At 38.2% G+C, this 12,204-nt stretch overlaps 1 protein-coding gene across 3 annotated transcripts in view; it reads right to left on the reverse strand.

Annotated features, from left to right (window-relative positions):
• MYOM1 (myomesin 1) overlaps nt 1-12,204 on the reverse strand; it is a 73,053-nt gene that overhangs the window by 53,210 nt on the left and 7,639 nt on the right. For all 3 annotated transcript variants that reach the window (XM_014256868.2, XM_088051341.1, XM_088051338.1), the window contains exons 3-5: nt 7,508-7,645; nt 3,200-3,410; nt 1,162-1,319 (exon numbers count right to left, since the gene is read on the reverse strand). In XM_014256868.2, the coding sequence (XP_014112343.2) occupies nt 1,162-1,319; nt 3,200-3,410; nt 7,508-7,645 (507 nt within the window). The remainder of the gene's footprint in view (nt 1-1,161; nt 1,320-3,199; nt 3,411-7,507; nt 7,646-12,204) is intronic.

Here is a 12,204-nt window from a genome sequence, read left to right on the forward strand (position 1 = left end):
CTACTGGTTTCAAATGCCCTTTCCATATGCTTTTTTTTTTTTCCCAGGGGAGTCAGAACAGCTGCATCAGACAGTTTTCTTTAAAGAAAGTTAATAAAACTTTATAGTTTTTCAGGCACAGCATGGAAAGGTCTTCATTGCTTATACAAAGAATGACTGTTTGCAATACTTTACTGACATTTTATTAGAAAGGCTGAATGAAAGGTGACAGATCCAGGTCAGCACTGCTCTATATCTTAGAGCAAAGACACCTGCTGAAAAGGATGTGATCTCATTTTTTTTTTTTCATTAGTAGCCTGTGGCAAAATGAAATCCCTTTGGAACTCAGATGTACAGTAAAATGATGTATTAATTTCCACTGTCCACATTTAGCACTTACATGAAAGGCTGGTTCACAGTGAGAGCAAAGACAGACAGCTGAAGGCTCAGTTTAACCATGTCAGGTTTTGGGGATAAGATGAATCTCAACCAAAATGAAAATGACCCAGCTCTTGAATTCTTGGGTAGGATTCAGTTTACAGAGCTGGACTACAGCCATGAGCGTAGCTGACCATTGCTTATATCCAGCTGAGACCAGATCTGAAGGGTTTGCCTGGAATCCTCTCCAAGTGGAATGTGAACATGGGCACTTACAACCCTTGTGGGATGAGAAAACTGTGTCCATGCAGACACATGTCAGACAGCCATGTCTGGCTGTCAGAGTCCCAGGAGAGAGATCAGTGACTTCGTGGACTCAACTCTGTCCTATTAATATACCTCTTAATAGCAATTCTTGACAAGCCCTGAGATTAAGGTTTTTAAGACCTAAATAAATGCAGAGTCCCTTAAGCAATTCAAGAAGCAAACTGCAATATATGATCATTACATAACATTATGATATAGTAGATATTTCCCTCCCAACTCAGCATATTCTGTGATTCTGTAAAATTTTCCAATATTTCCAAATATTTTGTGGTGTTATTCTTATTACTTCATTTTAATATGCTCTTTTGCTGTACAATGTGACTTGAAAGGTGTTTGATAGGCCTGCCATCAGTACCTGATTTTTTTGGTTTGTTTTTTAATTTAACTTCTATCTTTCCAGAAAAATGACCACATTTACTAAGATGACTTCAGACTCTGGTTAAGCGGTGACTTTTAGTGCCAGGGATCCAAACTTACCATGTAACACGGGGTTCAGGCCAGCCAGCCACGGAACAATTAAATCTAACATTTTCCTTTTCCCAGATAGTGTGAGAACGGGGCTCAATGATAAACTCAGGAGCATGTAAGAGTTTATCTTGATTCAACTTTTTATGGAATGCCTGAGTCTCTTCTAGCTGGAAAAGAAACAATTTATTATACACCCGAAGTGCAAATTATTAATACCAAACCAAAAAAACAAACAAGGAAAAAAAAAAAAAAAAAAGGAAAAAAAAAAGAAGAGGCAATCCCTCCCTGCAATTTTTATTTAAACATCCAGACAGATTTCATTTTCCATAAGTTCTCCTTCTAAAGTAACTAGATTTGATTTTACAGGGCTTTTTCCCTCAAAACTATTATAAGTAAAATAATATTCCACATTTAATTACTTATTTATTACTTTAAATAAAGAGTGGAAGGTGAAATAGGCCAGAAACTCAGATGCCTTCTGTATTTGTGCTGTAAGGCAAGGCTCTCTATGCCAAGATCATCTCTGAGAGAACTGCTTTCAAATCTTTCCTCCTGATAGGATGAAAACCCTCCCAAGGTAACTGGTTCAACTCCTTGACTATCCACAAAGCTGGAAAAAAAACTCCTAATATGGTATCAATCTTGCTTTCTGCAAACTAAATAATTTATTTTCTGCCCTAACTTTCAAATATATTGAGAATTACAGGTATTCAGATTATTAAAAGATGACTTTTATAACCTGGGCAATACTAATTTTCCTTACAATGGTTTCTCAGTCCTGGACAGGTTCTATTTGTCTTCAACATTCATCAAACAGTGACTGCTCATTATCATAAGCCAAACAGATTCCAACACAATTAAATAACTGCCCCTTATGTGTCACTGATAATACTCTAGATTGGTACCTGTATTTCTACAACTCTCATTAAATTGACTGACTTTAAATTTGTGACCTTTTATAACTCTCAGATCCTGAAGTACTTCTATTTAGCCAGGTATTCCTCATTTACTTGGTCTTTTCCTTCTGTGTGTAGTAATTTCCAATGGTTGTTATCAAATTTCATCCTCACTGTTTCTCAAGTGTTGAGTTGAATTTGACTTTTTTTACCTGGTCTTTGAAAGTGTTTACACCCTTTCCTTACAACCTTATGTCATAAGGATATTCTATAAGCATACTGCCAATTCTTCTGCTCAAAACAATAAATAATAAAATATAGTAATAGTATAGTATAGGATAGTATAGTAATATACATAGTATACTAATAGAAATAAAGTAATATATTTGCTAAATCAAACATATTTGCACCTACATGTCCTGCTGACCTGGTGACAACATATTTGTAACTATGCTCTGAGTGTTATTTTTTAGGAAGTTGGACAATAATGCGCACAATTAGCGATTCAGTTCCAGATTTTTGTAATTTACACCTAATTTACCCTAATTCTGTCCTAATTTATACCCAATGATTAAAACTCTGGGGTGAACACTTTGGACAAGCTTGTTCTCAGGCCATAAAGTGCAGAAATTACCCATTCACCTACTTATGAGCAAGATATATATATGTATATCTATATCTATATCTATATCTGTCAATGTATATATACATATACACACACACATACACATATATAGATATATAGATATTTATATATATAGACACCTTTATTCTTTCCCCAGCATCTGCCTCATCCACCAGGTGAAGGAAAGATGCTGTGCCTTTTAAATAGGTGTGGCAATGACCAAAGAGACTTCCCTGGTCCCCTACTCTGTCCTTTTCTCTCAGCACAACAGAAGTGTTCCTGGTGCCTGCCTTGGGTGCAGTGCCTCTCTCCTTATCCATTTGATACCTAGATAATAAGACTTCTAAGTAATTCAAGAGATTTGCATTGAAAATACTTGGCTTTATTACTACCATTCTTGTGATTGCCCATGGAGTAAATCAGGGCACTGGTGTGCTAGGCAGTTTACAAACACCAAAAAAAAAAAAAAAAAAAAAAAAAGACTAATTTTCTTTCCCAGCTTAAGTATTCATTTCTAATCTTTTACCGTTTTCTTCATGGCTACACGTTCAGCAGACTCCCGGATCGCAACTTTCCTTGATTTTTTTTCATGATGTTGCTCTTCAGAAGTTGTCTTGGCCACCTTGCTGACACTAACTCCTTCCCCTGTGGCAAAAAGGTTCCTCTTGGCAACATATGCAGCACTTTCTTTAATTCTCTCTTCTTCGGTGTCTGTGATACCACTGATATTCACTGCTCTGAAAGAATTTTTTAAAAGCAGAATGCCATTGGAAAATGCTGAGAATATGTTCCATTTCTACTTGCTACTAAATTAGCCACTCCAGTGGCCCACACTTCTGCTGCTACACTCTCATATGTATTCATAGCAGAAACATGGGAGGGATTCTGCAGAAAGAATGAGCATTTCACTGTCAAAAGTCATGGGCATTTTCAGGGCCTCTCCCTCTAAATATGCCATACACATGTTCAGAACATTATCCTTCTGTGTTTTTTTATCTCCATCACTATAAAGATGAGTGTAAGGCAAAACCACAGATCTTCAGGTACTAACTTACAGCTGCAGCGTTCGTAACAACACTGCCAAAGGGGGAGTAGATGATTGTAGCTGTGAAACAATGTCCTCATTCATGATTTATAAACACCCCCCCATATAATTGTAGATAATAAAAAGTTCTCTTCGTTCATGGAAAATTCCATCCTATATTGCTTCCAGGAAGATAACTATGGACTTTCTTGAAGCCTCCTCCCCAGGCTTTATTGAGAAGTGAGACACAAAGAGCTCTCAGTGGGTGCAATCCTGTTTCCACTCTCACATGTGGATGTACCTTTAAAGCCAAACTGTTTTGGCACTGTCAGGACATTACAGCTGCTGTAGTATTGCATATGCAATGAGAGTTCCTTGACTTGAGAAGAAGCATTAATATTGTCCTGCTGAATTTAGTTACTTTAAGGGAACATTAGCACACAGAGAACAAATTCTGTTTAAGTTCTCACTAAGTGCCATCTTGCAAGCACTATAGAAACATCACCCCTGTTTCTAGAGCGCCTCTCTTTTATCATAGAACACTACTACTACTACAAAGCAAAAAAATAGAAGGAAGATTTTTTTCTGTTTTCTTTAAGATTGTCAATATTATGCATTCAATAGCACATCTCAATACTCAAAAATTATGAATTTAAGCTCAGAATTAAGTGTCCAGCGCCTTATCTATGAAGTCAATTCAGCAAGACACAAGACAGTCAAGCAGTGGAATGCACTGTAAACTTAATTACATTTAACAGCTGCTGACAAGACTAAAAATCTTACTTAACAGCATAGAGATTTGACCACCCTCAAACTCAACTTCCTGTGTTTCAGCCTGCTTTAAGAGAATGATTATTAAGAAATCAGTGGAATGATAGATTCACTCCACTTAGGCACATCAGCTGTCCCCACAAATATCACCTGAAGCTACAGATATATGGAAGAGATTTTTAAAAACAATTTTGAAAAATCACTATAATTAATGTGAATATAGCTATCTACAGTTCTGTTTTAAATTAATCCATGGCATTTTTCTTCAAGGGGAAACTAATACTCTTTCCTCCTTAATTACAGCAGTTAAGATCTCAGTAACTTCACAGTATGGACTTGTTTCTCAAGGCATTAGGCATCTTTTGGGAGCTGATGAATATCCTCTGACTAAATTAGATCCCATCCTAGTCATCTGCAGTTGTAATCCCCAGATGCCTTTGATCAACAGTATTAAATATTTAGATTTTCTAATAATTTCTCCCTGTTATAATCTTCCCAGATCAAAGAGAAACATGTTCCCTGAAATGCCAAATGCACTAAACCAGCAAACCATACCATTTAAGAGTTGATTTTACAGTCAAGCCTCAAGGGTTTCAGTAGAGAATTGTTTTCAAACAGATACAACCAGATCCAACCCCAAATGGCAAAGGCAAAATATAGTTTTAAGGATATCTGCCAACTACAGTCCTTTGGCATAGGCTTACTAGTGATTGTAAATAATTCCATGAGCTACATTCAGAAACTTCAGCACTTATGGCATTACATCAAACTCTGGGTGTTTTACTGCCTAAAATTCTGTCTGGCTGTCCACAATCTTCTCTTGCAAGGATTAGCTCAGGTGTTTAAAAGGATCAGTTGCAAAGTGAATAATCTGAGCAAAATATTTTTTCTACAGCAGAACCTGAGGGTTCTGAAGTAGAACTAAAAAATGGAAATGGTGACACATCGCTGAAGGTCACCCAACAAACCCACAGAGATATGACCTTTATAAATAACTATTCCTTTTAACAGCTCTCTGCCCATGGGAAACAACACATCAATTTCACTGGGGAATTTGGGAATGACATATAGCATGCACATGGTTCAATGGGCTTCAGCTGTTATCTTTCAAACAAAAATAAATATCTGACTGGAATGTGGCATGCAACTTCCACAGTCTTGGCATGTGGTCATGAGCATGATGCCAACAGTGAAAAGCCTAAACCAGATACTGTTTCATGCCATGTTGAGTTGAGCATTCAACAGTCATCATATCCTCTTTTTAATTAATTTTTAAAAATTTATAAAAATAAATCATAAACAAAATGAAAACTTTTTGGATCATTTCAGTGGCAGAAAAGCACACTCAACTTTCTGAATTGCCATAAGCAAAAAGTATGGTTAACACCAAAAATAGGGAAAAAAAAAAGAAAAGAAAAAAGATAAAACCAAACCAAACCAAAAAAAAACAACGATGTAAGAATCTGACAGTACTTTTTAATGTAGGATCCCAAATAGAGGCCCAAAATATTTTACAGACACAAATAAATGAAGCTCCACACAATCTCATTGAGTTAGATATTACTGTATGCATTAAAAAATAAAATAAATTATTTCTTAATATTTGTTAAGATGTTAACATGATGTAGTAAGATCACAGAGGCCTGTAAAAAAGCTAAGTACTAATCAAAAGTTGTGTTTTTCAACTATTGCCCAATACTATAAATTTTACTTGTGTAGACTCAAGATACAATAAAAAGGGAGGATATTTGTGCTTGAGGGCATGGGAGACAGATGACAGTGAGCTGCAAATCTGCTACACAAATATAAACACTGGCTGAGATGCAAAAGTAGTGAGAAGCCTTGAGAATATGTTGTCTCAAGTTTTGCATGAGACTGTCACATTTTTATGTGTTTCTATCACAGAAGATACAGATGAAACTCCAAAGCAATTTTTAAAAGAGGCAGCAGTATGTTTCTTAATGTTGGTTGGATCAAAGAGCAGTGAAACCAGCACAGGAATGTACAATGTGAGAAAAAATTACTCTGAGATAGTGGGAGGGAGTTAATAAAAACCAAAACTACTGCTCTCATTACAAAAGCATCACAAATGCTCAGAAGGCCAGAGAAATAACACCCTCCACTGACAAGCTGGAACTAAGTTCATGTGAAACCACAAGTTTGGATATAAAGCAGAAGTGCATTGGGTGTTCATTAAGAAGTAGACAGAAAAGCACTGGCTCCCAGAAAAAAACTTGGAAATGTCCCTTGAAAAATGATCTGCTGCAGAGGAAAGACAAGTTGAAGGGAGGTTTCTGTTCAACTGCAGGTGGGCAAGAAGTTTTTTCCTGGCCTCTAACCAGTAACCAGTTTTTTCCTCTACACCCCAATCTATATTAATCTGAACAAGTGACTATGCTGGAACTGCTGGAGACTCCTACTGAAATCACCATGCCATACCCCAAAAAGGGCAGGGGAGCCTCTTTGCTGATGCTGGTTCTGGCTTTCACATAAAGTTCACATTCAGCTTTACTGAGAACACTGCTGCAGTAAGATGTATTACATCAGTAGTAACCATGCAATAAATACCACCAACATGTGAGATCAGTACGAATCATTACAATGGATTTGAGAAAGCATTTGGTTTTATTCCAGGTTTTCCCTGTGCCAGGACAAGACATTAGCACTTTGTTTCACTGTTTCTATGTTTAATGCTTGGTAAGAGATATTTGATCACAGAACAAGTCTTCAAACCAAAAGAATAAGCTAAATAATTTGGACAATGTGCTTGTCAGGTTCCCAGTGGGGTTCTAATTATATTTTCATTTCATAGAAAGTGGCCCTGACAATGTGTTCAAAACAAAGTCCAGACACATAGATGAACAATGTCCAATTTTCTGCCAGTCAGTTGTTTCTCTTTGTCTTTTTATCACTCGTGTGAAGTGCAAACTATCACCATAAGATCCATATGTGTAAAGACAGATTAATGGATTTGTTATTTTATAATTTGCTAATAAAATGTCAGAAATAAGATACCAAACAAAATGAAAATGAACATACCGTCCTGTGAATATGGGCACTGAGTAGTCTAAGGCTTCATTCTCTTTGTCTTCTGATATCAAACTCTGTTTTGCTCTCTTTGCTTTGGGACTCATCTTATAGGACTGATCTTCTATCATTAGGTTGGAATTTTTCAGTCTGAAATAAAAATTACATTGTTAAAATCAGGAAAAAAGCTGTTAAGAAGCACTCAAAAGTACAATTAAAGTAATATAAAAGTAATTAAATACAATTAAAGTAATAAAAATTTTTGCTGCATTGTTTTGTAATCAAGAATTTATAATTTTTAATAGCCATAGTTTTGAAGTTACTAAAAACATAATTAGGTGTACTTTTAACAATCTCATCATTACAAACATACCGCTTATGCCCCTTGATATTAAATCTAAATAGAGTAAACAATATACCTGGCAGCAATGTACTTTTAATAGCTTTTGGTTTGGGACTTGGGAAGATCATTTAAGTCTCTCTACAGAAATTGTAGGGCACTGCATTGCTCAGAAACCAGTGTTGCCATTCCCACTGCTGTCACACACTGCTCCAATACATTGGAAGAGAAGAGTTGAGTGAAGTAGCACCATCTAAGATAGCACAGATAAATGGAGGATGACTGAAAAGGAGGAACAGCTTCCTCTCATCCTCATCAGCCTCAGGGGGGCTCTGAAGAGCATGAATCATATTTGAGGAAATCATTTTAGGTGAATTTTTTTAATAGTTACGAATTGTGTAAACAAAGCTCGAAACACCTGGTCCTCCTTTGCTAAAGTAACACATCTCTAATTCCCATACCAATGGAATATGCTAATTATTTTTCAGCCTTTTATAAATCCCCAAAGTGTCTATTCACCTGTCTTGCAGCATCACCATAGAAAATCACACATGAGTCTTCTGGTCTGGGGATTTGTCTACACAGTATGAACTCCCTGCTTACATGTGCAGATACAGGAGCAGAATGATGGTTTCTCAGCAAGGCTTGTTAGCCCTGACATGTGCCTTTGTCAGGGATAACCTGCTTCCCACACCCTGGATTGCTTACACTGGTGTCTCTACACAGCACGCTGTACACATGTATCAAAACCCATGCTAAGGCTGGGCCCCTGGGAATGTTACACATGCATAATTGTAATATAATATTATATCCTTGGGCTAATGTTTTCCTTAGGCTGTATCCCTGCAAAAGTACCACCACCAACACACTTAGTTTCCAAAATACGTGCTAGTAATCTATCCACTGAGACTGTGTGTGAGATAACACAGGTCCACTTTCGTTCTCCCATCTTTCCTTCTTTCATTTCTTTGTGTCCATCCCTTTTCCCAGGCTGCATTCTCTCCCTACCCAGTTCCTGTTAAATCAGTCTCCCAATCTCTGTCTCTCTTGCTGTTTTTCTTAATGTAATTCCTCTGTGCTCCCCAGGTGCCACCATCACCGAGCCTACAGCACTGCTGCCAAGAAATGCTCAGTGCAGGAGGTAAAAGCAACCATGCACTGCTTCTCCTTCCTTCCTCCTCTCCCTGTAATCTGGTTTCCATGCAGAAGAAGGCACAGCTGGTGATGGACCTGCACACACTGCAGGACTGGGGCCAAGGGTTTCCCACATCAGGCAGCACTGGGTCAGCCAAGGCACAGACCACATCTACAGGAGAGAGATGCTGTGGGCTCTGGGGTTTGACACCAGGCACTGCCCAGGACAGCCAGGGACAGAGTACAAGAGAGGCAGATCCAGCTTTAGGGACAGAGATTCAAGCAGAAAACGCTTGGGAACAGTCCAGGTGGAGTAAAATAAAGAGACACATTGAAACAGGGTGTGCAATGGCCTTACTCCTGGGTTGGACAATGATGTGGTGCAATCACTATGGCAAACCACAAATGCACTGGCAGAACTCATCAAGTAAGTGATAAGAAACATCAAAGGCAAGCTATTTTCATTATTTTTCTTAATTGAAATAGAGTCTGTAAGGAGCTTCAGATCTTTACTTAGCAGGTGACTTTTATTCCTGTCCTATTTAAAAATGGGTCAAAGCTGGAGTTTTGACTCTGACAGACATTAGATTTCCTCAGAGTTTAGGCTGAACCTGTTAGGAGGCCATTAGATTCCTGGTTGTTTCTAGATCAAGAAGGATCACATTACCAATTGAACTTAAGTTAAAATGTCTAGAAGTTTCTATTTTCATAAATGTAGTTGAAATGTGGTGAAAATTTCAACTCAGGTATTTACAGCACTGTTAAATCCAGACCAACATATTATTGCTAAAAGAGAGTTTGACTTTGCAGTCAGTTTAGTTGTTATTTAGGGTCCAGATTACACACTCATGCAGGGAATTAATGGGAAGCATATACAGCAGTCCCCATCACTCCTTGTTAGGCATTTTGTTGAGATCTTTCCTGTATGGTACTGGGGGTTTACTATCTTCCATTTCTATCTCTCTAAAGTTATTTGAAAAGAATAAATTGCTATAGGTTCTGTTTGTTTGGAGGCTGTTTTTATATTCAAACACTCCAAGTTTTTGAAGTTGAATATCTCACCTTCATGACCATACCAGAGCACCCAGCTGGTGTTTTCAGAGGGATACCTAGAGTCACTCAAAAATGCTCTTTAGAATTGCACTTCATAAACCAAGAGATTAGATTAATAAATTTAAAGCACCAGAAAATATTTATCTTTTCTGAATTCTACAATTTGCTTCTGTTCTGGCAGAGCTAGATGCAGGCTGGCAGAAACACATATTCAAATGGAGGTCTTTGCTTGAGAAAATAGGTTAAACACTATTCTATCATGAGGTTTATTCCCCTGTTTTACTGTGTTTTTACTATTTCTTCCTGTGCAACACAAAAATAAAATCCTGCCTAAAACTATTATTTAGGTGGCCCAAAGGAGGACTCTGTTTCTTGAACCAGATTCTAAAATCTTGCCCTTTATTTTAAAACACTCCAACCTTTTACCTGATATGTGGAACAGAATCTCCCCAGAGGAGCAAGAGCAGGGTATCAGTGCTCTCTAGTTTCATAGGGAGGAACAGTACCATGACCTTTTAACATCTTTCAGCCTCATTTGATATGCCCAGCTAGCATATGTATATTTTTTTCCAGGTCAGATATTATCTGTACTGTCTTATCAAGGTTGCTGACCTAAGCCTACTGTCCTTACTTCAGGGTGGTTTTCAGCATGTTAAAATATCAATGGCAGCATTTTTCTGTTTTTTCATTAGAGCCACTGAGCTGTAAAAGGCACAGGTATTGTTCTGTAGAGATGTAAAAAACAGATGCTATTAACTTTTCCCTCTAGCCTAACAGAGGAACTAAAGAAAACACTGTGCAGGGCGTCTGCAGCTCACAAACAGATTCTTTGGTCTGTTTTGGTGTCTTACTCTCAGAGAGAGAATATGTTGGCACTGCCCTTGTTTCTGTGCCTGAAGGGACAGGTTTCCCACACTGCCCAAAGAATGTCTGCACCCAGTGGATGTAGAAATCTGTTCTGGAAGCAGACCACAACACCCTATTCTTCACTTATTTCACTCCTGCATGAAAAGGCACATATAAGATATTTTACACCTCTTCAAAATCATGTTATCTCATCCTATGCAGAAAGAGATGATGTTATACACAATGGTTGCACCAGCTGTACCTTCTGGAGAAGCTCCATTAGCCATGAGGCCTTGTCCAGGCTCTCTTTTTAGCAGCTGTTTCTTTCCCAATATGCAGTATTTTAACTTCCTGTAAACAGGAGATCGTGGATTGGCAAACCCAGTTACAGGAAAGGAAAGGGAGAAAAAATATGTTCAGAAAAGAACTCTTTAAATTCAGCCTCTGAAAATGAGAAATGCTCTCTGATGACTATATTAATTTTAAATTGCTGACAGGTTTGTCACAAGCCCAGGCAATATTGCTGGCAATATTCCCTAACACAGCTTCCACAAACATTTTATTTGAAGGGGAATTGCTTCCACAGAGCAGGTCTCATTAAAACAATTTCCATGCTTGGGTATGACATCTGGAATCCAGCTTCTTAACCCTCACCTATAATAAACCAAAGGATGAGCAGTGCCAAGATCATGGTCTTCTCATGTTTCTGGTAGTGCATTATTTACTCAACCTTGTTCCTATCCTGGCTACAAAGGTGCTCAGAAGAGCATTGGCACTCACTGCCAGCATAATTAATTGCAAGTTAGAAAGGCATTTCTCCTCTCTTTGTTTGGTACACCTGAACTACACCATGTCTTCTCTGCTGATTCACCTCACCTGCAAAATACACACCAATACCTGAGCCACATCAGTAACTTTTGCTTCCCCTCTAAGCAGGTGAATGACCCTATTGGTGGCAGATAATCTGTCTGTGACACAATGGGATTATCTGATACTGCTGGACAGGAGAATAACACATGGAAAACTGTGAAAGTTTGAGCAAAGGCAAATCACTGAGCTTCCACAAAAAAAGAGTTAAATGAGTTTAATCCAGCAGTCCTGTCTGACAGCCCTGTAGTGCTATAAGCAGCTTTGGCAGATCTGACTCAAAGCTTCTCAGAAGCACATGGAGGATGGAGCACTGCTATGGAAGAAGGTTTTCCCACAGGAGCCAGCCTGCCCATGCTGACAGTCCCCAAGGATTGGATGGGGAACAGGATAGGTTGGCCACACCATCAGCTTGTGGGAGGCATACATCCCTCACCTGTACAGAGCCTCAAGAGAAGCAGCACGTGCC

This window comes from Pseudopodoces humilis, chromosome 1 (genome assembly GCF_049639895.1).
Source record: "Pseudopodoces humilis isolate 2021_Gansu_Grassland_sample_001 chromosome 1, ASM4963989v1, whole genome shotgun sequence".
In the NCBI taxonomy this organism is placed as follows: Eukaryota; Metazoa; Chordata; class Aves; order Passeriformes; family Paridae; genus Pseudopodoces; species Pseudopodoces humilis.